This window comes from Panicum hallii, chromosome 1, assembly GCF_002211085.1.
Source record: "Panicum hallii strain FIL2 chromosome 1, PHallii_v3.1, whole genome shotgun sequence".
Taxonomy (NCBI): Eukaryota; Viridiplantae; Streptophyta; class Magnoliopsida; order Poales; family Poaceae; genus Panicum; species Panicum hallii.
Genome location: NC_038042.1, coordinates 7,863,011 through 7,886,480, shown reverse-complemented (window position 1 = coordinate 7,886,480; position 23,470 = coordinate 7,863,011). Strand labels below are relative to the sequence as shown.

The following is a 23,470-nucleotide window of genomic DNA, read 5'->3' as shown; positions in this document are numbered from 1 at the left end:
CAAATAGCCCAACACTGGTCATTTAAATTTGAAACTGATTATTTGCAAGCGCTAATGTTATCTGTTACATTGTCATCACTGGTCTATTGCCGATTGGCATCGCTGCTGGTACACTGAATCTGGTCGGGCTCTCCAGTTACTGCTAGTCAGAGAGGGCTCCCTGGTTAGAAAAAAAAAAGAAAACGAAACTGACGTCCTCCAACATTAAGAAGTGCAATCCAACTAAACAACGAAACAAAACACTCACCGGCCTCAACGTTTGGATCTCGCCAAGTACCACTGTCCACTAAGCACGCCGCGTCTCACTTGGTCGACGGACGCGTAGATGTTTAAACAGCTCGTCGACTGTTAATTTATTCGCAGACGCTCCGTTCCGTGCAAGGCTAAATACGGCGAGCGTAAGGTACGGTGCGAGTGTGAGAGCTGATTTAGTTTCCATTTTCACCTGAGGCGGCGGCGCCTGTACGGACGGCGTCTACCAGGAGCGCGCGGCCGTAGGTATGGCCGGCGAGCCCGCCGAGGACGACGGCACCTCCTGCTCCCGGTGGAGCTGCGACTTCGCCGTCGCGCACGCCATCTTCGGCACCGGGTTCATCACCGCGCCGGTGGCCGTCCTCCACCTCCTCAGGCGCCCGCACTCGGGCGCCGCCACCTTCTTCGCGGCGTTCGCCGTCTTCTTCGCCACCATCAGCCTCGTTCTCTGCTGCCGGTTCTACGCGGAGCTCAAGCGCCCGCCCTGCCCGCGCTGGCTCTCCGCGGCACCAGAGTCGTCGTCCCGCGGCAGCGGCGATTATGAAGCGGCGACGGGGGCGGTGCTGTCACACGACCACCTCCGAGAACCGGTGATGATGGTCCGCGTTGAGACGCAGGCCGCCCTCGCCGGTGACCGCATCCCGAGCTACGAGCACTGTGACGGCGCCGCGGACTGCGCGGTGTGCCTGGGCGAGGTGGAGAAGGGGGAGGCCGTGCGGCGGCTGCCGGCGTGCAAGCACGTGTTCCACACGGAGTGCATCGGCATGTGGCTGCGCACGCACGCGACTTGCCCGGTTTGCCGGCGCGGCGTGGTGCTGGCGCTCGAACGGCCGCCGGAGGTGGTCGTGGACATCGGAGCCGTTCAGGCACAGCCCGGACCGACATGATGCCGGCTCGGCCCGGCATGATCGTCTTCGCGGGCCACGCCAGTCGCCAGGCCGGGTTGGGGTTCGTGCCGGGTTCACGCCTAGGTGCAGTGCATGTCTGGTGCTGTATAGCGTGGGTCGCGGCACGGTCCGGTTCTGGGTTTGTGTTTGGTTGCACATGTAGTACCAAATAATGCATGTATGGATGATTCTGTATGGTATGGTTCAACCAATTTTCTTGAATTATATGTTTCACTAGTAGCAATTTATTTTAAGTGGGTTTGGCTTGATCTCTGTGTTCAAAAATGTAGTTCATTTTGACTTTTTTAGATTTATAGTATTTAATATTAAGATATTAATGCATATCTAACTGTATATTGAAATCTATAAATCTAGAAAAGCCAAAATAAACTATATTTTGGAATGTAGAGAGTAGATTGTTAGGGTTCATGTAACCAAACACTAGGGTCACAGTTTATCTCGAACAATTTCATACGTGAACCAAATGGTACATGAAATCAAATGCAGCCTAAAGAATTGTGATTTTATATACTAAACTTACATTTAGTTGTTCATCTTCCAGATTTTTTAACAGAACAAAACGCAAACAATGGCTAGCATATGCTTCTATACGTGGGAAGCTCGACCATAAAATTATGTTGGAGCCATGTGAGCAGTTTGTTATCCGAATATGCTCTAACTAGGTGAACATCAGAATTATAGGTCAAACCACGAGCATTTTTTCTATCCCATTATCCCATATTAAAGAAATCGTGTGACATTAAACATACAAAATTATATTACTGAGACATTTGTTTGGTGATGGTAATAAGAGCAACCCCAATGTTGTACGTATGATGGTTTCTCTAATATTAATTACACTGTCACATATGATTTTTTTATATGGCTTTTTTTTCTGGGGGTGCTAGAAGCTGGATGAGGACAGTTTAATATAGTAAATAGGAAAAATTTCAATTTTCAAACTAGCACGGTAGTCCGATTTTCAACATTCAACTAAAAAACTAGAAAACGGAGACCATCCAACTATCGAAATTAGGAAAATTTGACCATTTGGATAGTTTTAAAGATGATTTTGTATGTTTTTAAAAATCCTACTTAGATCTAAAAAATGAAAACTAATTCATTTTTAAAAAATTAAATTGGTACCAAACTTTTTATTAAATGTAACCTATCTATTGTTACTCTATTTAAATCTTATTTATTCAACAATGCTAGGCATAACTACAAGAAAAAATACTAGGAAATGGTAAACATTGGACCCAAATCACTTACAAATAGAGTACCAATACATATGTTACATTTTTAGAAAAATGTTGGCACCAGTTTCGTTCTAATTTAAAATAAATTATTTATAATTTTTTCAGTTTAAATTTGAATATGTTTTATTTCCACATCATGAAAACTGACCTTTGAAACCACGTAAGGTCTAAATTTGTCTACTTTTAACAATTGGATGACCCTCGCTATCTGATTTTGTACTTCAAACTTGAAATTTAGGTTTTTTTAATGATTCGATGGTGTAACTTAACTTTTCCTAGAAAATAAAAATATTTCTCCAATACGATGACTTGCCACACGTGAGGCAGGCTGACTTCTGGTGCGTTGAAAACCCACACGGTTTCAACCAACCAATCACATCCATTGACATTTCAAATTTTCAGTGCACCGATTGTGAGAACGGCCTTGGAAATTCTCAAGCAACTTCGGGAGCCACCGGTGCTGCGTGGCGGCGCGCAGGTGGTTGCCGTCGGTGACATCTCGGCGCACGAGGAGCGTGATGACGGCGCGCAGCCCGACGGTGCGTTCGCGTCGTCGACGGAGTGTTCGGTGTGCCTGCGCGAGGTGGAGGAGGGGGACGGTGAAGCGGTTGCCGGTGTGCCTGCACATGTTCCACCAGGAGTGCATCGACCCGTGGCTCCGAGACCACTCGACATGCCCGGTGTGCCGGTGCGACGTCTTTGCGCAGCTGCCGCGTGACCTTCTCAGTTCTTGCTCTTACCCTGCTTTGTTTTTGGTTCTTGGTGGTGACCGTCAACTGAAAACCGAAGGCGTTGTCAGGAATTTTCGGATCAGTCAGCGAAGGTACCGACTTGTTCCGTCAGAACCCATATAAAGATATAATCAGCAAGTAATAAATAATCAATCGACTCATCCAGAATGCATAGCCGTCTTCAGTTCAGCAGCTCCTCCTGCCATGCCATTTCAGCGGCCGTTCCTCCTCGCCCCCCACAGTAACCCATGGATTTTCATTAGGGTTGCTAGTTTACCCCGATCCATCTCTTTGGATTAACTGATTAACTGATATTAATGACCATTGAGCACAAAAGGTCGCCACAGACACATAATTTCCTCCGGCCGTTGAGAATTTCCGCGCACGTAGACGTAGCAATGATTAACGAGTCAACTCAGCAAGGATATGCATCTTCAAATTCATTTGTGCCAGTTCTGATCGTTGCTTCTGCGTACACGAAAGAGCAACGCTGACACGCCGTCCTGTCAGCACAGCAGCTAGCCGAGCCTGGGAACAAAAAACCACCAAAGAATGGCACGGTTCCAACCGGATCTCTAGATCGCCATTTCGGGGCTTTGGTCTCGAAATTCCCGAGGAATTTCTGCGCTTTTACCTCTTACATCATGAACGCGCGCAGCCCCCAGCAAAATAAAGTAGAAGGCAGCCAGGCGAGCAACTCAGCGTCTGTATTCTGAATTCTGAAGAGCACAGCACAGGGATGCCACCGTGCGCGACAATCATGGAGTGGTGCTCCGACTGCCTGTTCGCCGCGACCGTGCTGGCCGGCGTCAACGCGGTGTGCGTCGGCGGCACGGGCTTCCTCATCTACACGCTCGTCCGGCTCGCGCGGACGCCGCGCAGCAGCGCCGGCGGCATCGCCGGCGTCTCCATCTTCCTCCTCATCTGGGTCTACTACAGCGCCAGGATGTACCCCTCCTTGTGCGGCACCTTCTTCTCGTGCTCCGAGTTCGGGGGCTGCATGGCCTCTATATTCCACGCGCTGTTGCCGTGCATGCGCGGCGTGGGCTGGCTGCTAGGCCTGCCGTGCCAGTGCGCGCGAGCCGCGCGTGCCCGGCTCTGGCGCCCGGGCAGGGGCGGCGGCGGCGGCAGTGCCTTGCCGCGATCCGCAATCGACGCGCTTCCGCGGGAGCCGCCGGCGCGCGGCGGGGCGCGGGTGGCCGGGGCTGCCGACATCCCGGCGTACGCGCAGAGGGGCGCCGGCGACGCGGCCGCGTGCGCGGTGTGCCTGGGCGAGGTGGAGGAGGGGGAGATGGTGAAGCGGCTGCCGGTGTGCTTGCACATGTTCCACCAGTACTGCATCGACCCGTGGCTGTTGAGCGGCAAGTCGACGTGCCCGGTCTGCCGGTGCGACGTGTTTGCGCCACTGCCGGCGGAAATGGTGTGAGATCTTGCTCATCTTTTTTTCCTGGTTTTTCGACAGTTGACGATGAGTGAACTGATAGCGTAAACCGTGAAAGAAAAGTGTAAACAAGTGTAAGAAACATTTAAAATGATCATCGTGCTAGTTGACAAGTGCAATCAGCGTGGTAGCAATGACTACGAATCACCGATACGCCAGGATGGTCGCCGTACCCGTATCCGATACGCCCCGATACGCCGATACGTCCCGATACGCGTATCGGATTAATTCGATTTAAAAATAAATAATTTAATTCGCGATACGCATCCGATACTCGGCGATACGTCCATCCGATACGTTTGAGGATAACCTCTCATTTGGAAGCCCACTTGAAACTGAGGTCCAACAAAACCGGCCCATCCTAAACCCTGGCTGTAAATCCTCAACTCACGCAGCACGTGTTCTCTCTCTCCCAGTCTCCCTCCCTGCCTCCCATCTCGTGGATCCCTTGCGCCGCCGCCCCTTGCGCCAGCCGCCAGCGGCTGGGAGCAAGGCAGTACGGGCGCAACCCGAACTGGGGCACGGCGGAGCTGCGTGCGGCCGCCGGCGGGCCACCCGTGCCTGGCGTTCCTGGGCCTGCTCGGCTGCTCGCGTCCTTCATTCCGAACCCCGTCAACGGCTCCTGCCCCGACGACGAGCTCCCCGCGCAGCGGCTCCAATCCTCCTCCGCGGCTGCGAGGTGCACACTGCACTTGCATCTGCCTCCCTGAAAGCCTCCCGGCTGCTGCGAAGCCACCTGCATTTGCTGAAGCCCGGTGGCCTGTGTACCTGTGACTCGCCGTACGCCGCGTGCTGTGTGGTAATACCTTGTCCTCTTGCCCATTTAGACCCTGAAATTACTCTCGTTTTTTCCTTTTGGGTTGTACCTGCATGAGTAAGCTCCTCCGGCTGTTCATGTCTTGCATTTCGTTGTAGATAATACGTTACAAAGCATGGCTAGTTCAAGTGCAAGTGGAAGTTCAAATTCTCCTTCTCCATCACCTAATCCCAATGCCCCTGCTGCTGCTGGCAGTGCACAAGTTGATCCCAATCCTTCTGACGAGAGATTGCGTAAAACTCCTCTGTGGAGGCATGTTAAATTACTTGAAAAGAATGCTTCTTCTGGAGGAAATGCAAAATCTCAGTGCCTGTATTGTGATCACATTATTCCTGGGAGTTACTTTAGAGTAAGAGCACATCTCATGAGGGAACCTGGTAAAGGCACATCAATTTGTGGTGCTGCCACACCAGAGATGGTGGACCAGTTCCGTAAGGAAGAAGCAGCAGCACGAGTTAGTGCTGATGGAAGCTCAAGGAGGAGTGTTCCCATGCCAGTGCAGCTCTCTGCCTCAGCATCATCCTCTGGATTGTTGCCGCCAATAGGAAATGTGAAAACACTGAAGGAAAGGCAAAGACCAAGGAGTACATTTCTGCCCTCTTGATTCAGGTTATTGAAAAGGTTGGATCAAATAATGTAGTTCAGGTGGTCACTGACAATGCAGCAAATTGCAAAGCTGCTGGTTTGATTATTGAAGCAAAGTACAGCAACATCTTTTGGACTCCCTGTGTTGTCCACACTTTGAATTTGGCATTGAAAAATATTTGTGCTGCAAAGAATGATGAAGATGAAAATCCAGAACTTAAATGGATAAGTGATATTGTCGGGGATGCTCTCCAAATTAAGAATTTTATCATGAATCATGGCATGAGGCTGTCAATATTCAATTCATTTAGTAAGCTCAAGTTCCTAGCTATTGCAGACACAAGATTTGCATCTGTCATTGTTATGTTGAAGAGGTTTCTTCTTCTCAAGGACTCGCTTATACAGATGGTAATCAGTGATAAGTGGAGAACATATAGAGAAGATGATCAGGAAAAGGCCAATTTTGTGAGACAGAAGGTGCTTGATGACTATTGGTGGGATCAAGTAAAATACATCATTGATTTCACTGATCCCATTTACTCAATACTAAGGGCAGCAGATACTGAGAAGCCTTGTCTGCACTTAATTTATGAAATGTGGGACAGCATGATAGAGAGAGTAAAAACTGTTATTTACCGGAAAGAAGGGAAGGGGCCGCTGGATGAATCTGAGTTTTTCAATATTGTCAATGACATTTTACAAGATCGTTGGCTCAAAAGCAACACCCCACTCCATTGTTTGGCACACTCTCTTAACCCTAGGTACTATAGTGAACAATGGCTTTCAGAAGACCCAAACCGTGTAGCCCCACATATGGATCCGGAAATTTCAGAAGAGAGAAACAATTGCCTTAGGAAGCTTTTTCCAGAGCTTAGGAGAGTTAAACAACAGTTCGCTGATTACTCACTGAAAAGAGGCATCTTTAGTTTACCTGATTCAATTGATGACAGAGCTCATTTTGATCCACTGCAATGGTGGGGCATCTATGGGTCTAGGACCCCAGAGTTGAAAGAATTAGCTTTTAAGCTGCTTGGGCAGCCAGCTTCTTCTTCTTGCTGCGAGAGAAACTGGAGCACATACAGTTTTATCCATAACATGAGAAGAAACAGGCTCACACCTGAACGTGCTCAGGATTTAGTGTTTGTGCATAACAACTTACGTCTTCTTTCAAGGTGCAGTGATGAATCTCTCACAGGGCCAACACAAATGTGGGATGTTGGGGGAGATGGCTTTGAGACATTTGATGGTGTCGGTATTCTTCAAGCTGCTAATCTCACTTTGGATGAGCCGGAGTTTGAGGTTATGATTGCAGAAGATGATTGAACTTTAGCATGAAGAGATAGCCTGCATGATCTTTTGATTTGGCCTTGTGCCTTGTATCTCTATTATTTATCTTGCGTCGTCAGGACTATTTGCTATATATTTATTGAATATTCTATTATGTTTATTGAGAAAAATAGAAAAATTAACTTATATTTATATATTTGACGTATCGGCGTATCGTGGTTTTTGGAGATTTGCCGTATCGCCGTATCGGCGTACCCATATCGCCGTACCCGTATCGCGTATCGGTGAAACACAATGATGGCACGATCCATCCTCAATTCAGTAGACGTGCTGCAGCTTGTTCTTCTCCGTCCTCATCGCCCAGCCGACGATCTTGTAGTTCCAGCGCTGCTGCACGTAGACCACGAGCGCGAGCACGAAGCCGACGACGGGAACCACCACGGCGCTGGCCTTTGAGTAGAAGCCAACGACATCGCCGTGAGCCTCGGAGTAAGCGTTGACCACCGGCGGCCGGAGGTAGCCGTAGACATGTGGCAGCAGCCACACCGCTGTGACCCCCGCGTAGTACCTCGCCGCGAGAGGCTTGCAGTTTACGCGCCAGAGGGCGTTGCCGACGACCTGCGGGAGCAAGAACCACTCCTTTGCCACGCCGGCGTACCGCTCGACGATGGCGGCCCGCGCGCGCGCGGGCCACGGCATCCCCTGCTCCTCGCCGTAGATCACCCCGCTGGGTGGCTCATCAGCCGTCGACGCGCCGTAGGTGCTCAGCCAGTGCACGGCGAGGACGAAGACGAGGCCGCCCAGATGCACGCCGGCGCTGCACAGCAGCACCGCGCCGTCGCCCGGGACGCGCCTCGGCTCGAGCGGCGACCGCGCCCGGGCCCGGGCCCTCGACCGCGACACCACCTGGGCGAGCCGCGCCGTGAGGAGGAGCGCCGCGAGGGTGAGCGCCTTCACGGAGCGGTCCATGATCCAGCCCAGGTGGCCGGCGTAGTAGGGCATGTACCTCCGCGTGGGCCACGCCGGCAGCATCCTGGCGTCCGTGACCAGCGTCAAGCTGTAGCCGAGGGCCTGGACGCCGAGCGTCACGAGCGAGACGTACGGGGCGACGTCGGCGTGCGACTTGACGTAGCGGAGCTGGCCGACGGTGGCAGCGATGGTGGCCGACAGCATGGTGACACAGAGGAGCCCCTCCACCACCGGCTCGGTCAGTTCGTCCCGACGCTGGTCGCGGTATGCGACGGGCAGCGTGCGGAGCTCCGTCCTGTTGAAGTGCAGAGGGTCGTCATCGGCCCTCGTGCTGGCGACGGAGACCTTCGCCGCCCGGCTGATCAACCACCGTGTCGTCGTCGGCGGGTACTCCACTGTCATCTCTACGGAGCAGTCCATCCCGTCTTCGAGGTCTCTTCGTTTCGACAGGACTCGCCATGGGGCATGGACGTTCCGGCAGCCGATCAGATACATCCGCCCATCCTCGGGGTCATACACGCCCTCCAACGACATCACCGGACTTGGACTGACGAAATTCTTCCTGGACACCGTGAACTCTGCAGACACATTCAGGATCTGCTGCTTCTCCACGGCATGGACTCTAGCTCTACCAAGCAGTTCGATCCGCATGCTAAACTCGCCCTGAAATTGCGGCTGAAATTGGGGGTAGCTTCCAACGAGGGTGCCAACGGAGAGTATCTGGAGTTCGAAGAACGGCTCCTCGATCCAATCCGGCACAAAAGGCGGCTTCACCGCGCATTTGAAGCGGAGATTGAGGTCGTCGGCGAGGTTCGAGAGGCTTACCATGTCCTCGGCAGGTCCGGCGATGCTTGGGTAGCTGAGCAGTGACCTGGCAACGATGTTGTCGCGAAATCCGGTTGGCTTGAACCGAAGGAGCTCCCGAGCCTGCTCGACCTTGGTGTAGATGTACGACATGCGCATCTCCGGCGAGCGCTGCTCTCTGGGGTTCACGCGGTGTCGAAACAAGAGCGGAGGGTGGCTGCCATCCATGGCGGTGATCTGCCCGACGCTGCTGCCGCGGCGAGTCATGGAGAACGTCTTCCGGACGGACAGGGTCACGCGGTAGTGGCATGCTCTCTCGTCGCCGCCGAGGCAGGCCACCATGCACACCCGCCCCGCGGACGCCATCCACACGCCCTCGGCCGACAGGGTCATGGCGCTCAGGCCGGTCCGCCTCGCCGCCGTGGGCTGGTCCTCCCACGGGGGCACGTAGCGGAACACGGCCGCCAGCCGCGCCCCCGCCGCGCCGTCGGTGCTGGACGCCGGCTTGCACTGGAGGCCCTGCACCGTTATGCCGGAACGGGTGAACGCCACGTCCTGCATAGCCCTCGTGACGGGGCGGCCCCTCTCGAACGGGCCGACCTGGCTGCAGAACGCGTCGGTGCCCTTGCAGTTCCAGTTTGGGATCACTTCCATCACTTGGTGACTGGGAGCGGATTGGTAGACGATGTCGCAGAGGGAGCCGCCTCTGTTCAGGTGCTCCATGCCCATGGCGTCGCCGTCACGGAAGAGCGGGTCGTCGCTGCACCCAGCGACAGCATCGAGCGCCGCATCCTCTGGCTGGAATTGGTAGCCGGAGTCGTACCCGCCGGCGAGCTGCGACACCAGGCGCACGGTGTCGAAGTAGGCGCCGTCGGACTTGGCGCTCGTGCTCGTCATCTCGCCGCGCACGGCGCGAGTTGTCAGCGTGGCCGTCATCGGGTACCGCAGCACGAGCAGGATGTTGTCGGCGGTCACGACCGGCGGCTTGAAGTTGCTGTCGCCGCCATTGTTCTGCTTGGCCCAGGCCCACGGGTCCGTGATGTTGCTGCCGCGCACGGGGAGGACCGCGTCCCCGACCATACACAGCACCCTCTCGCCGCCGCCGCCATCGCCGCTCCCCGACGACGACTTCGTCTCCGTATACACACCTTGGAGCAGCACGTGGAGCCTGGCGACCCCTGGCCGGAGCTCGAATTCCGGTGACGCGCGTGGTTCCGTGTACGAGCAGCAGCAGTTGCGGGTGATGGTGAAGCTGAGGAGCCCGCTGACGTTGAAGGCGGTTCGAGCCCCTCGCCGCGGCGCCATGTCCGTGTGCGTCAGCATGAAGGACGCGAGGGGAACAGCCTCAAGCAGTTCAGGACCGGGCACCGCAGCAGCATCAGCGTAGCTCCCATGGAACGGAAGCAGAGGGGCTTGGCCGGCGTCCTGGCTCCAGTCGCCATTCATGAAGGATAGCTGGTGCACGTGCATCAGGTCGCCGGCACGGTCGGCGTCAGCCTTGAGGTCCGCGGCTGAGGCGAGCACGGATTGGCAGTGCCGCTCGACGTCGGCGAAGCGGGTGTAGTCATGATGGATGGGTCCTTTCGACATGCTTGGATGGAACGACGACGGATTGGAGGAGACGGCGGCAGAGAGACATGGCAAGAACAATGCAAGATTCAGCAGCAAGCTGGTGACGATCTTGCTGGCGGCTTCCATTGATGTGGCCTGTAGGAGGAATGTAGAATCAAGCAAGGAAATTCCCAGGAGTAACTGCATATTTCGTGGCTCAATTAAGATGAAACGAGCTGCAGAGGGGATTGATTACCTTTGTCTGCCTCCTTGAGTGTTCAAGGAGGCACCAGGAGTCAAAAAATGCTCTGCAGTGCTAGTGTGTTGTGGGGTGGAGATCAGTATACAACTCAACCGAACGGAAGTTGATAGTTGACCATGGAACCTGCCACGTGGGCTCATGTGCTTCACTATCTCCAGGATCAAACATAACTCGAATAAAAGGAGCCAGATCGAGATACGATGCAAGAAACCAGTGGATTATGTGCCAACAACTTAATTGACTATGGAGCTTTGGAGCTAGTACAAAAAGGCAGCTCTGTTTCTGACTTATAAAAAAATTGAACGAGATATCCTCTTGATTTGGTCATAGCAGTTACTTCCTCCATCCCAAACCGTTAATCATTTTAATTTTTTCTAGATTTATAATTTTTGCTATGCATCTACGTATATATCATATCTAGATGAATAGCAGAACCAAAGAATCTAGAAAGATCAAAACGATAATAATTTGCAACGTAGGGAGTAGCATGCATCCATTGGTGATAGCATACAATGTTCTTAATTCTCCATATATTTGCTTTAGATACCTATAAAAAAGATCATAATTCACAATTTTAATATCCATATATAGATGTTGTTTTTTGCGCCACCTTAATTGCCACACAAATCAATTTATTTATGCTTAAGAATAAAGTTACATAGAAACATTGCTTAAAAGAGATCTTCACAAGCATTTGGATTTTGGGCTAACGTCTTGGGGACGTGCTTAAAAAGAGATCTAAATCCACGCTACTGGAACCCATTTATCTGACGTAACGTCATGCGTGGTCACTGATAGGTGGGCCCGATGCCAACGGGCGGTCGGTGACAGTGCAGACGTGCAGTTACATCATATGATCTCCTACCCACTTGACTCGCTAGTCGCTATGGACTGCACTGCCAACGCTCTTTGCTCCACAAATTACATGTATAATCTTAGAGTCATATAGTCATCTCAGCTAATACCTAATAGTATTTTGGAAAGACAAAGGCTAACTGGTCTTGGCTGTAGACATTCGCTTGTGAATGTTTAAGATCGGAATTTTCTTTAATCTAGGAAAAAAAAGCCTATAACTGGCCAAGGCGATGACTATTACATAACTTAAGAACAGGTAGCTTCTGTCATGTTTTCGTTCCGAATTGCCAGACTAACAATGCAAGACTCTGTATGATTACTAATAGATTATAAGCTGCTACTTAGCCCGAACTTTCTCTGAATTTGTTTGATGATGATGTCACAACTTTAATTTTTTCAACAGTTCTATACTATTCAGTTTAATTTTAACAATAAAACTTTCGGAATGAAATGGGATGCCAGCTTCCGTTTGTCACAAAATTACGAGTTTACAACAATATGATATGCATACATGATGCATTCTGACTAAGAATCAAATGGCTCTTCAAACACAGTGGAGTCGGTACCATAAATACCTCCATGTTCCGTTGTATTCTCCATCAATTAGGACAACAGATATTCGAAGAATAGATTACCAATTCAGATGAATCCATCAAAATAGTAAACATTTCTATCTGAAACATGAATTGGGAAAGGTTTTCAGTTCAGATAAGCCATCTTGTTATAGAATGCAGGGAACTTGTATAAGAAATCTGGCCTTGCAGTTCTAGCAGGTTTCTAAAATATAGCCGTCTAAGAAATGCCGCTGACCACATTAAGATACAAGAACGAGCTCACAGCTCAGCCAAACCATTCCTATTAGTCAACTGTCTGGATAAATGGATAAATGAACACACACACACACACACACACTCTCTAGCTGTACAATGGAGCATTCTGTTTTTAGCCGTACAGTTTGTAGGAAAAATCCACCCTTGAGTGGCGAACCGGTTCCTCCGACAGGTGCAGCTACGTCAGGTCCTCAGCTGGTCACCTTCCCCCTTGACCGGCTATGCATTGGCACTGCCAGACTTCCTTCCTTGCTCCACAAATGATATGCACCTTTTTTCTAAACAATTGTTGTAGCAACCAATCTTACAATCATGTAGGACTCTCAGCTAAAGTATTTTGAAAAAACAAAGGCTATAACTGGGCAAGGCAACGACTATTACAGAAGAACATGCAGCTTCGATTGTCATGTTGGTTCCGAAAATGTCCTGACCGATCGAGAAGACCCTGTATGATTAGTAGATTATAATCTAGTAATACATAGCCTGAACTTTTCTCTGGATTTTTTTGATGCTGTCACCCCATAACTTTTTAAAGATTCTATACTGCACAACAGTACAGTTTTGAAATTAAAACTTTCCGGGAGAAATGGATGCCGGCTTCCTTTTATCAACAAGAATACAAAATGAATACATGATACATTCTGAGTACCATAAATACCTCGATGCCCCCGTTGTATTCTCCATACAATTGTGTATGTTGCAACGAAATTCGAAGAACAGGCTACGATGGGTTGCTGCATCCGCGTGTCCGGGCAGGCCGTCGCCAACACGCTGCGCTTCGGAGCAACGGCGGCCTACCTCGCCTTCTGCCGCCGCACGCTCCACCGGCCGGCCGCAGTGCCGGGACGGCGCCCGAAAGATCTGCTCTCCACGAGCGTCGGCATGGACCTGCTAGCCCGGGAGCCGCCGGCGCGCGGCAGGGCGCGGGTAGCCCCCGCCGACGACGTCGTCGCATACTGCGAACAGCCGGAAGCCGCAGGTGCGCCGCCATCGGTGGAGTGCGCGGTGTGCAAGGAAGTGGTGCGCCCGGCGCAGGTGGTGGGGCGGCCGCCGGCGTGCCTGCACGCCTCCACAAGCACTGCATCGACTCCTGGCTGCAGGACCACTCGACCTGCCCGGTCTGCCGGCACAACGTCCACGCGCCGCTGCTGGCGCAGATGGTGTGACCGGGCATGTGAGGTTATTCTTGTTCTCCTCCTACTAATACTCGTTTCTTCATGGTGGTAAATCTGTAACAAGCAAATTTGTTATAAACTGGTATGTAAACTTGTTTTTTCTCTTTTTTTGTGAGGAGAAGAGAGGTTTTATTACTCAGAGGAAGTGCGTTACATTCTGAGCAATAAGCTGCTCGACACAAAGCTGGAGCCGCGAACCGCCACACGCCCAAGCTTGTTTTTTCAGAAGCACTGGGCACATGATGTAATATACACTTGAGTCATGAACTGTGCAGTTTGTATTGATCACATATTCAGAGGAAGTGGTACAAATGCATGCACAAATGCTGATTCCTGAAAAAATACTGACGCGCAGTATAACCAACCTGGCAATGCAAAATGACCTGTGAACAATGAACGATATGTAACAAATATGAGAAATGGCATTTATCTGACGTATTTTGCAATGTTTACGCCTAAGGAAAAAAAATCTCCCGCAGTCAAATAAATTTTATTATGGGAGAGCTTATTCCAAAGAACCGGAAAGATCGTACAAGTATCTTTAGTAGTTCAAACAACATACTAGTTTTCTAGAAAAAACATTCAGAATTCTTACAACTATTTCCATATGCTCCAAGAGATTAAATAAACTCCTCCTGACAGTCCGTCAATATTGTCTTAGCTCCTGTATAAGTATATATGAAATCGATCTGCCAGTAGTATTAATGATCATTACTTTGGAAAATATCGATTTGAAGTATTGTTTTAATCACTTTTTTTTTACCAGACCATCTGTCAAGTATGTGCTTTCACGTTTCATCAGCCTCGCCGAAATGCCAGAGTCCCAACTCCCAAGTGTCCAAGTATCATCATCTTGTGAACAAAAATGACAAGGAAATAACTGCGAAAATCACAAAACTTCATGTCAATAAAGAGGAAGGGAAAAATGGAACGTGAATTTCTCAAAGCAATGATGTCATAAATATATTAAGCAAGAACATGATCCATGCTACAAACGAGCGCAAACATTGGGAGCCCTGAACGAGTGGGACAGCCAGTGACAGGCACGTCCCATGGCCACCGGGAGTGCCGAAGGGTCAATCAGCACACAGTCTACACCGGGAGAACCGGAGAAACAAGGCTGCTTGCTTGTCTCCGGGGAAGAAGGACATCTAAAGGTACTACACACCGGATATACCCAATCAACAAGTGTCTAAATATCCTCAAAATAATGCTCGTCCTTTGTTTGCAGCGCCAATTAAGAACGACTCTCTCCGGTTCTTCAAATTGCAGATTATTTTTACAAATCTAGATATATAATTTTTGCTTCGCTATGAAGTATCCAGATATAAACGTATATCTAGATACGTAGCAACGTATCTAGATTTATCGAAATGATCTACAATTTGGAACGGAGGAAAATATTAAAAAGGTGTATTGCACTAGGACGGACATGCTATATATATAAATGTGATGATAGGTGCAATTTTTGTGCCGAAATTGTTCGGAAGCAAGCCGTGGTGGAAAACTGAAAATGGACTGCAACCCAGCGGCCGTCGCCTACATCAGCGCCGTCTGGATCACCCTCGCCGCCTGGGCCGTCCACAGCCTCCTCGCCGCGTCGCCGGAGGCACCGGCCAACGTCGCGTTCAACGTCCTCGTGGTGCTGGCCGCCGCCGCCAGCCGGCTGCTGCTGGTGATGTGCCGGCCTTCCCTGCCCGTGGACACTGGTGGCGCCGCGGCCGGCCGTTGCCGTCCTCGCCTCGCCGCCTACCGCGGGGCGAGCAGCGCACGGGCAACGGACCCCGCCGCCGCTGGTAACAATCGGGACGCTCGGCCACACGAGCACGGCGCCGCCGCCGCCGTGCAGTGCGTGGTGTGCCTCGGCGAGGTGGGGGACGGGGAGACGGTGAAGCGGCTGCCGGCGTGCCGGCATCTGTTCCACCAGCAGTGCATCGACGTGTGGCTGCACGGCCACTCGACGTGCCCGGTCTGCCGGTGCGGCGTCGTCGCGGCGTCTCCGGGCCGATGGTGCGCGTCGACGATCTTCTGAACTCTGCAACAACATTCTAAACCATACTTGCTGCATGCATTACCTGTAGATGGCCCCGATCGACACACTACTATTTTTTCCTGAACGATGTGATTGCTTTTGAGATGTGCAACACTCTCACACTCTGTGTCCCCCAAAAAGAGTAAAATGCATCGCCGGCCCTTAAACTTGCCACGAGGTGTCGTTCCGGTCCCTAAACATTTAAAATGCACATTCAAATTCTTATATAAAAAATTACATATGCATAAAATAATTCATACCAATTTACTTGTACAAATCTATTCAAATACAAAAGATCTGTATAGAAAAATTATAAAATAAGAAACTTATATGATGAAATTTGTAAAAGATAGAAAATAAAAAAGATAAATTTTGGAGGAAATATTGGCAAAGAAAATATTCAGCATAAAGTTCTGAAACAAAATTTGAATTTATTTTGAAAATATAAGAGTTGAGAAGAAAATTTCAAAAATAAAATTTGGACCAACGTGTAAGCTTCATATAAGTTGATCACTTTCACTTTATAACTTGAAAATAATGATTTAGACTTTACATAATACGATTAGCAAGTTTGATGATCTTACGCATATTGAAATTTTGGGGATCAGGATGACACCTTGAACCAAGCTCGAGGGCCGACGGTGCATTTTACTCAAAAGAATACTCTAGCATTTGTCTCTAGTGAATAGCCAACCGCCTGCTATCTGGCGATCGATCATATACATTTAGAAACTAGCTGTCCTTTTGCGTCCATGATCTATCGATCAAGTTGGCACATGATCCATTGGCCAGGTCTCTTTTTATCGGAGTTCTATTTGATCCTGGAGATGCAGAGCCACATCAACACATGTGGGCGGGGCAGGTTCCTCGATCAAGAATCAACTATCGACTCCGTACATCCTCTGAGATGTGCAAGTGTACTAAATCCATCCCCCAACTGTCGGCCGTTACGCATTTCTGAAGAATTCCGGCGCGCCGCCGCCCTCCGTCCCTCCCCCACCACAACCACCACCGCAGCTACCGTCAGGTTTGAAGACAAGCGATCCCCTGAAGAGTCATGCGCGCGGTCATTACCAGAACTGGGAGCCGGCCCGTATCAGAACACTGAAGCCTGAAGGTGAGTCGAGCGTATCCCATCTTCACCTCCGTGACAACTTCAAAATTGCTGTTGATCTGCGTGCGTGTTCTTGATCACCTCTGGCAATTTCCCTACTGAATAATGCTGAAGTTTCCTGCAGGCCATGGCGATGGGCGCCGCCAAGATCGTCATCAGCTTCTTGCAGATTCTCGCGTTGGTCCTGCAGACATGCCTCCCTGTCGCCACGTCGGCGCTCCCGTCGCGGCATCCGAGGACGCCGTCGTCAGGCTCGCCCGTCGCTCCTGACTACAGCCGCCGCTTCGCCGAAGTCACGCGGCACTGCCAGTCCCTGCTTTCCTCGTCAGCCGAGGAGCTCAGCGTCGAGGCCGACCGTGCCGGCGCCCTGATCCGCCACCTGTCCTTCACGGATGGCGACTGGAGCCAGGACGCCGGCCAGGCTCCCATGTTCCCGTTCCGTGGAGGCTACGCCGGCCTGAATTGCTCCCCTCGCGTCGTTCAGGGTCACGGAGGTTCAAGCTCAGCGGCGAGGCGCCTTCAACGTGAGCGGGCTCCTTACCTTCACCGACACATGGGAACACGGGGTCGTCGAATTCCGTGCTCGGTTCCATGGCGTGTATATCGAGACACGGTCGTCGGCAGTGGCGAACGACGAGAATCCAGGTGGGGCGAAGAAGACGGTACCATAAAATTAAACAAGATCATAAAGCAATGCCATATAGAATTTAAGCTACATATCAATACATAAGTTCAAAGAAGAAAACTATATGAATAAAAAAAAAACATACCGCTAAGTTCTCGATGACCGAGGCAATTGCATCCTTCTAGTTTTGAGACGCTGAAATCGTCGAATAATTATCTCATCATCAAGAGATTTGAAGATCTCTTTCTCAGTATAGCAAACCATTAGATCATTCATCCAATCATCTTCAATTTTGTTGCGCAATTCTCTCTTAATGATATTCATAGCTGAAAATGATCTCTCAACACTTGCTGTTGACACCGGTAATAACAAGGCCAACTCAATTAGCTTGTAGACTAAAGGAAAGACAACATGCTTCCCGGTTTGAACCATCTTAATAGCAAGAGATGCAATATCTTCACAAGTACTAAAAGCAAAATGCAATCTGACATGGACAATATATGTCTCGAGTTGCTCTCTTAATATTGCACGATCAACAATTGTGAAATCTTGATCATATAACTCACCAAGCTTAACAAGCTTATCTAAATTGAACATGCAAAAGGAGTTCTTTGGATCCAGGCAAGAAAAATTAACTAGCAACTCACTTGAAACCTCACTAAATCGATGGCATAACTCTGTATTGATTTTGTCAAGAACAACAAAAAATATCTCGGTACGGTAGTAATGAAGGTTTGTCACTCTGAATCCATCTCGCCTTGATCGACCTCTAATGGGTACTTCTGCATACATATCTACCACAGGAATATGCTTTTCAGCAAAAAAAGCTTCAAATCTTCAAAGAATGACTCCCATCCACTGTCTGTCCTCGTCATAGCCATTCTAGCTTTAACAACATCAAGTAACTCCATAGCAATAACAATATCGACATTCTTTCTTTGCAATATTTATGAAAGCTCATTTGTGACTGCAAGCACCTTCAACATCAATTTTAGAATGAAAGCAAATTTGAAAGTCTCCATTTTTTCTATCAATCCTGCTGCTTGTGTCGTTATACGACCATCTTCATGCACAATGGCAAGAACATGTAATATTGATTCCCACATAGTTTCTAAACGAATCAAGGTTAAATAATGAGAACCCCATCTTGTGTCACCAGGTCTAGCAAGGTTAGTTTCTTGATGAATACCTTTTCCAGTAAAAATTTCACCACTTTCTAGTTTCTCTAAAATACTTTCACGTTGTTTTGTTTTTAGAGCATCCCTTCCCTTGTGGAGATGGAAACCAACCCTTACAAACTTCCCATGACAGCCCATACAATTGGGTGCTCTCCAAGCAACACCTAGCCATTTAGGAGCTAAAGCTCCAAGAATAACAAATGCGAAACACACAATTTTAGCCAAGCTCAAGTGCTTAAGGTTTCCTGTGCTCTCCAGTGATCTCTAGTGCTCTCAAGCTTTCACTCTCTCAAACCCAACTCAAACATATTGCAAGAATCACACAATCTAACAAAGAGAGGTTGGGGAGAGCTCAACAAGGCTACCAAGCTTTCTTATGACGACCAGCAAGCAGCATAAGAATGCCTAGAACAGCAGCCCACCAAGGAGGGGGCTTAAAGGTATAAATAGCTGGATCCAAAAAACTAGCCGTTATGTGACAGTTAGAACCCAGAACTTTCGGATTCTTGTACCCGGAACTTCCGGGTTTTCAAACCTACTAGCCGTTAGTGCCACGTATGCAAAACCCGGAACTTTCGGGCTACCCCTGTTAATTCCACCCAATGTGTACTTGAGGCTTTTGTATCTCTCTCAAATTACTTGGGTTATTTGAGCACTGAGACTAAACCAAAACACAATATGATGCATCCCTCTTGATAGTACGGCACACTTATACTCAAGATCAAAGATAGATTATATTTCAACCATTTAAATTTCTCAAAAGTGTACCATGTCGTGCCTTGATCATTCTCAATCTGAGAAGTGCATCCAACTTGATTTCTATAACTTGAGCACAACTTCTTTGAGCTAGTGACTTGAACCATTATTTTTAAATAAAATCCACTTCTAGTTCAAACCACCATCTTCACAATAAGATTCTAAAAAGATTGATACTTGCTAATATGAACACCACATATGATCAAGATCCTTCAAGTTGAATCCAAAGAAAGTTTCTTCAGCCTAGAGTTGGTACCTCGGCACAAAACAATTGCCTTTCGCCAAGCTTAATCTCTTGAAACACTATTCTGAATTCTATCTCTTCATCCTTGCATCATATAGAGTTCCATATAGGTTTGTATCATAATTTAATCATCAATAAAATCCATTCTTCATAATTCTTTACAACTTATATCTTCTATTAATAGATTGTCCATTTCTTCATAAGAAATTCTCTTCTAGTGCTATGACTTTGTCAACAAACTTCATTTAGATATAATAATAAATAGTTATCATCAAACACGTAACCCAATCCATATAGTATTCATTGCTTGTCAATATTGTCACTTTAATCACAGCTTAGTCACACGTCTTGTCATTGAGTCTTTTATCTTTATTTTCAATATCTTTCATCATAAATATTCCATTGATATAACAATCAATTCCTGCTCATATACTCAACAAGATCATTATTTAATCGCGATGTCATTCTATTCGCTAAAACCCACTAGGGGTCTAGATGCACTTTCAAGGTGAAAGCCATGGGTCTGCTTGCGGGCCGATGACGGCGACGCCCTCGGGCGCCGTTCACCTTCTTGAAGGCGTCATCATTTCCACCTCTTCCCTCATCTTCGATGAGCGCTCCAGACGAAAGCCCTGACCAAGTTGGTCGGACGATGATGGCGCCTGTGGCGTCGATCCCTCCCTTGAGGCATCGTCTTGGAAGCTCTGCTGGTGGTGGTCGTCCGATCTCCTCAAAGTGCTCCCGCTTCTACGCCTGCCTTCGCTCTGTCTCGTCTGCATCGTCTGGGTTGCGTTGGTCATCATCTGGTGGATGCTTTGCCACCCCTCTTCGCTGGCGGATGCTTTGCCGTCGTTCTACCCTGGTGGATGTATTGCCACCATCGTCGTGTTTGTTGGTGATCGCTTCGGACGGATGCTTTGCCGCCATGGCCGGTTGGGTGGATGCTTTGCCACCCTTGCTGTGTTGTGGTTTTTTGCACCCTTGACGTTGTAGTTCCTTCTGCAGGTTCAGTTGTGGGTTAGTGTCTAGCTTTGAGGGTTTGTGGCAGTTTTCTCCCCCCTGTTGTTCTTGCTTTTCTTGTTTGTTGTTGGGGTTGTCTGCTACTTGCTTGGTGGTGATTTGTATCCACCTTAATTGTATCCACCTTAATAGCATCTGTCTATTAAGGTCTGTACTGGTCGTATTACTTAATGAAATATGTGCTCAGGCATGTTCATGAAAAAGATGTCTGTCCTAGGTCCATGCACTAAGGCAGGCAACTTTCACCTATTGACCGGCGCGTGAAACCCACGTCTGACCTCTGTTCACCGGGCCTGATCATGCATTGGACCTTTGGTCGCACCAACCTTATAGTTTCGTAACTCCACCATGTCTGCCTCCGCTCGCGGCCAGCGGCGAGGGTGCCACCTCACTGTGCTACCCGCCCGCCACCTGCTGCCACTGTCTCAACCCCGTACTACCCTAACCTATTGGCAACAAGATACCTCGTCTTGACTCCGTCCATGGTCAACCTACAACCTAAAACCTGTGGCCTTTCCACTCCACCGCCGGTCCAACCTCCCTCCCAAGATTTAGGTCCGGGCGAGGAGAGCAGCGCCAAATACTCCCGTGCTCTTACTTGGCGGCAACGGCCTTCTCTACTGTCAGCAAATGGAAGGGATGCACACTCGCTCTATCGTGCCCTTGTCGCGGGATAAAGTTCTCTATTGTATACCTTTGCTCTCTCGATTGTTTCTAGTTAACAATATATGAAGAAGCTATGACAGTGTTCATTGTATTAAAATATTCTCTCAACCATCTACAGTTACATATCGTTCAGCCTTGTATTGGTTATTGCAATTGCATACATCATACATCAAAACATTGGGCTACATCACTTCCTCATACTACTACACATACCTACATCACCGCCGGTTCCTAAGATCCATCACCCCCGATTTGGATCCTGTTGGATTTAAATCGATGGTGATGGGTCAGGCTATCACCACCGGGTCTGCAACTACTGGGTCTGCAGCCAGCGGTGATACCCTTTTTCAAAACAAAAAAAAAGAAAAAATAGGCAGCCGCAGCGCCTGCCCCACGTTGCTACAGCGTGCCGCAGCCCCGGGCCCTGCTCCGCACCCCCGCCCACTACAGGCCCCACGCCGCCGCTGCCCGCCGCAAAGCCGTGCCGCCGCAGGAACCGCTGCCCGTTGTAGGAACCGCTGCCCACCGCGTCATGCTCCGCTCCATGCCTCCACTGCAAGTTCGAGCCGCCACACGCCGCAGATCTCACTCCGCGCCGTCGCCGTAGAGAAGGGAGGCATCGGGAAGGGAGGGGTGGCGTGGGAGGTGGCAGCGGGAAAGGAGTGGAGGGGGCAGGGGGAGGGAGGGGAGGCGGCGTGGGAGCTGGCTGGGGAAAGGAGGGGAGGGGTAGGGAAAGGGAGCGGCGTGTGTGGGAGATGGCGATGGGAAAGGAGGAGAGATGGGGGGAGAGAAGGGCCAGGAAGGAATAATGAGGAGAGAAGTGGGAGAGAGAGAGAAATAATAGAGTGTCGATGCACATCACCGCCAGGTTGTAATACGATCCGATGGTAATGGCTATCAATCTTATCACCATTTGTTCGTAATACAACCCGGCGGTCATGCTTACATCACCGCCAGTAACGTACAAACCGGCGGGATAGGCTGTTGGGGATAGAGGTATCTGTAGTAGTGTCACTAAATAAATTTAGTTGGCCGCTTAACAAAACTTCCTCACTAAACATTTGGCTCGGTTGCACATGTGGCAGTATGCAATTCTAAACTACCTTGCACTCCTCATGGCTACTTACAATTCCCGTGCAGTAAAAATTAAGCCACGGCCACTGTGCCCAACTGCCACAGCCCACAGACACGCTAAGGGGCTGTTTGGAGTGCCGCCTAACCCGCCACGGCACGCCACACTTTTTCCGCCGCAGGTGTGGCGGCCGTTTTGAGCGCCACAAGTTAGGCACGCCGTGGCGGGTTAGGCGGCACTGCAAACAGCCCCTAAATTCACACGGGGCTGCTAGCTCGGCCTTGGAACCGGCCCGACCCACAAGCCGTGATGACCAGGCCGGCCCGAGAAGATAATGCGCGGCGGGGCAAAGACCGACGTCATCTCACGAACAGCTCCAAGTGTTCCACCACCACGACCTCCACCGGCCGTTCGGGCCTCGGGAGCACGCCGGAACGGCAGACCGGGCACGTGGCGTGCGCGCGCAGCCACGGGTCGATGCACCCCTTGTGGAACACGTGCTGGCACGCCGGCAGCCGCCGCACCGTCTCCCCCTCCTCCACCCCGCCGAGGCACACCGCGCAGTCCTCGGCCACGTCGCCGCCGTCGTCGGCCAGCTGGTGCTCGTAGCTCGGGATGCGGCCGGAGGCTAGGGCGGTCTGCACCTCCGCGTGGCGCGTCACCGGCTGTTCCGGGTGGCGGAGGGCATGCGACGTCTCCCGCGCCGTCGTTTCGCGCCCGACGACGACGGACTCACCGTCCTGTTGCTGCTGTTGCTGCTGCCGCCAGCGTCCGGACGCCGCCGCCGGGGAGCGCCAGCGCGGCCAGGGCGGGCGCCTCAGCTCGGCGTAGAAGTGGAGGCACAGGACGAGGCTGCTGGTGGTGCAGAAGGCGGCGAACGCCGCGAAGAAGATGGCGCGGCCCGAGCGCGGGCGGTGGACGAGGAGGAGGACGGCCACCGGCGCCGTGACGAGGCCGCTCGCGAAGACGGCGTGCGCGACGAGGAAGTCGCGGCTCCACCGGTAGCAGGTATACGGCTCGTCGTCGGCCGACATGCCCGCGCGCCGCAGCCGATCGAG

At 50.4% G+C, this 23,470-nt stretch overlaps 7 protein-coding genes across 7 annotated transcripts; 5 read left to right on the top strand and 2 right to left on the bottom strand.

The window, feature by feature from the left end:
• Positions 1-500: 500 nt before the first annotated feature.
• LOC112895466 (E3 ubiquitin-protein ligase EL5-like) lies at positions 501-1,139 on the top strand. Its single transcript, XM_025963422.1, has one exon. It carries the CDS (start codon positions 501-503, stop codon positions 1,137-1,139), a length of 639 nt encoding a protein of 212 aa, XP_025819207.1.
• Positions 1,140-3,889: 2,750 nt separating this feature from the next.
• Positions 3,890-4,680, top strand: LOC112895457 (probable E3 ubiquitin-protein ligase ATL45). Its single transcript, XM_025963410.1, has one exon. The coding sequence runs from the start codon at positions 3,890-3,892 to the stop codon at positions 4,553-4,555; it is 666 nt and encodes a 221-aa protein (XP_025819195.1). The 3' UTR covers positions 4,556-4,680.
• Positions 4,681-5,502: 822 nt separating this feature from the next.
• Positions 5,503-7,319, top strand: LOC112895447. The gene is made up of 2 exons (XM_025963399.1): positions 5,503-5,736; positions 5,859-7,319. Exons 1-2 carry the CDS (start codon positions 5,503-5,505, stop codon positions 7,293-7,295), a joined length of 1,671 nt encoding a protein of 556 aa, XP_025819184.1. The 3' UTR covers positions 7,296-7,319.
• Positions 7,320-7,577: 258 nt separating this feature from the next.
• LOC112895436 lies at positions 7,578-10,730 on the bottom strand. Its single transcript, XM_025963388.1, has one exon. The coding sequence runs from the start codon at positions 10,728-10,730 to the stop codon at positions 7,578-7,580; it is 3,153 nt and encodes a 1,050-aa protein (XP_025819173.1).
• Positions 10,731-13,256: 2,526 nt separating this feature from the next.
• On the top strand, positions 13,257-13,696 carry LOC112895426. The gene is made up of 2 exons (XM_025963381.1): positions 13,257-13,509; positions 13,566-13,696. Exons 1-2 carry the CDS (start codon positions 13,257-13,259, stop codon positions 13,694-13,696), a joined length of 384 nt encoding a protein of 127 aa, XP_025819166.1.
• A 1,522-nt stretch (positions 13,697-15,218) lies between these two features.
• On the top strand, positions 15,219-15,737 carry LOC112895417 (RING-H2 finger protein ATL74-like). Its single transcript, XM_025963369.1, has one exon. The coding sequence runs from the start codon at positions 15,219-15,221 to the stop codon at positions 15,735-15,737; it is 519 nt and encodes a 172-aa protein (XP_025819154.1).
• Positions 15,738-22,771: 7,034 nt separating this feature from the next.
• On the bottom strand, positions 22,772-23,446 carry LOC112895406 (RING-H2 finger protein ATL3-like). Its single transcript, XM_025963358.1, has one exon. It carries the CDS (start codon positions 23,444-23,446, stop codon positions 22,772-22,774), a length of 675 nt encoding a protein of 224 aa, XP_025819143.1.
• Between the last annotated feature and the right edge of the window lie 24 nt (positions 23,447-23,470).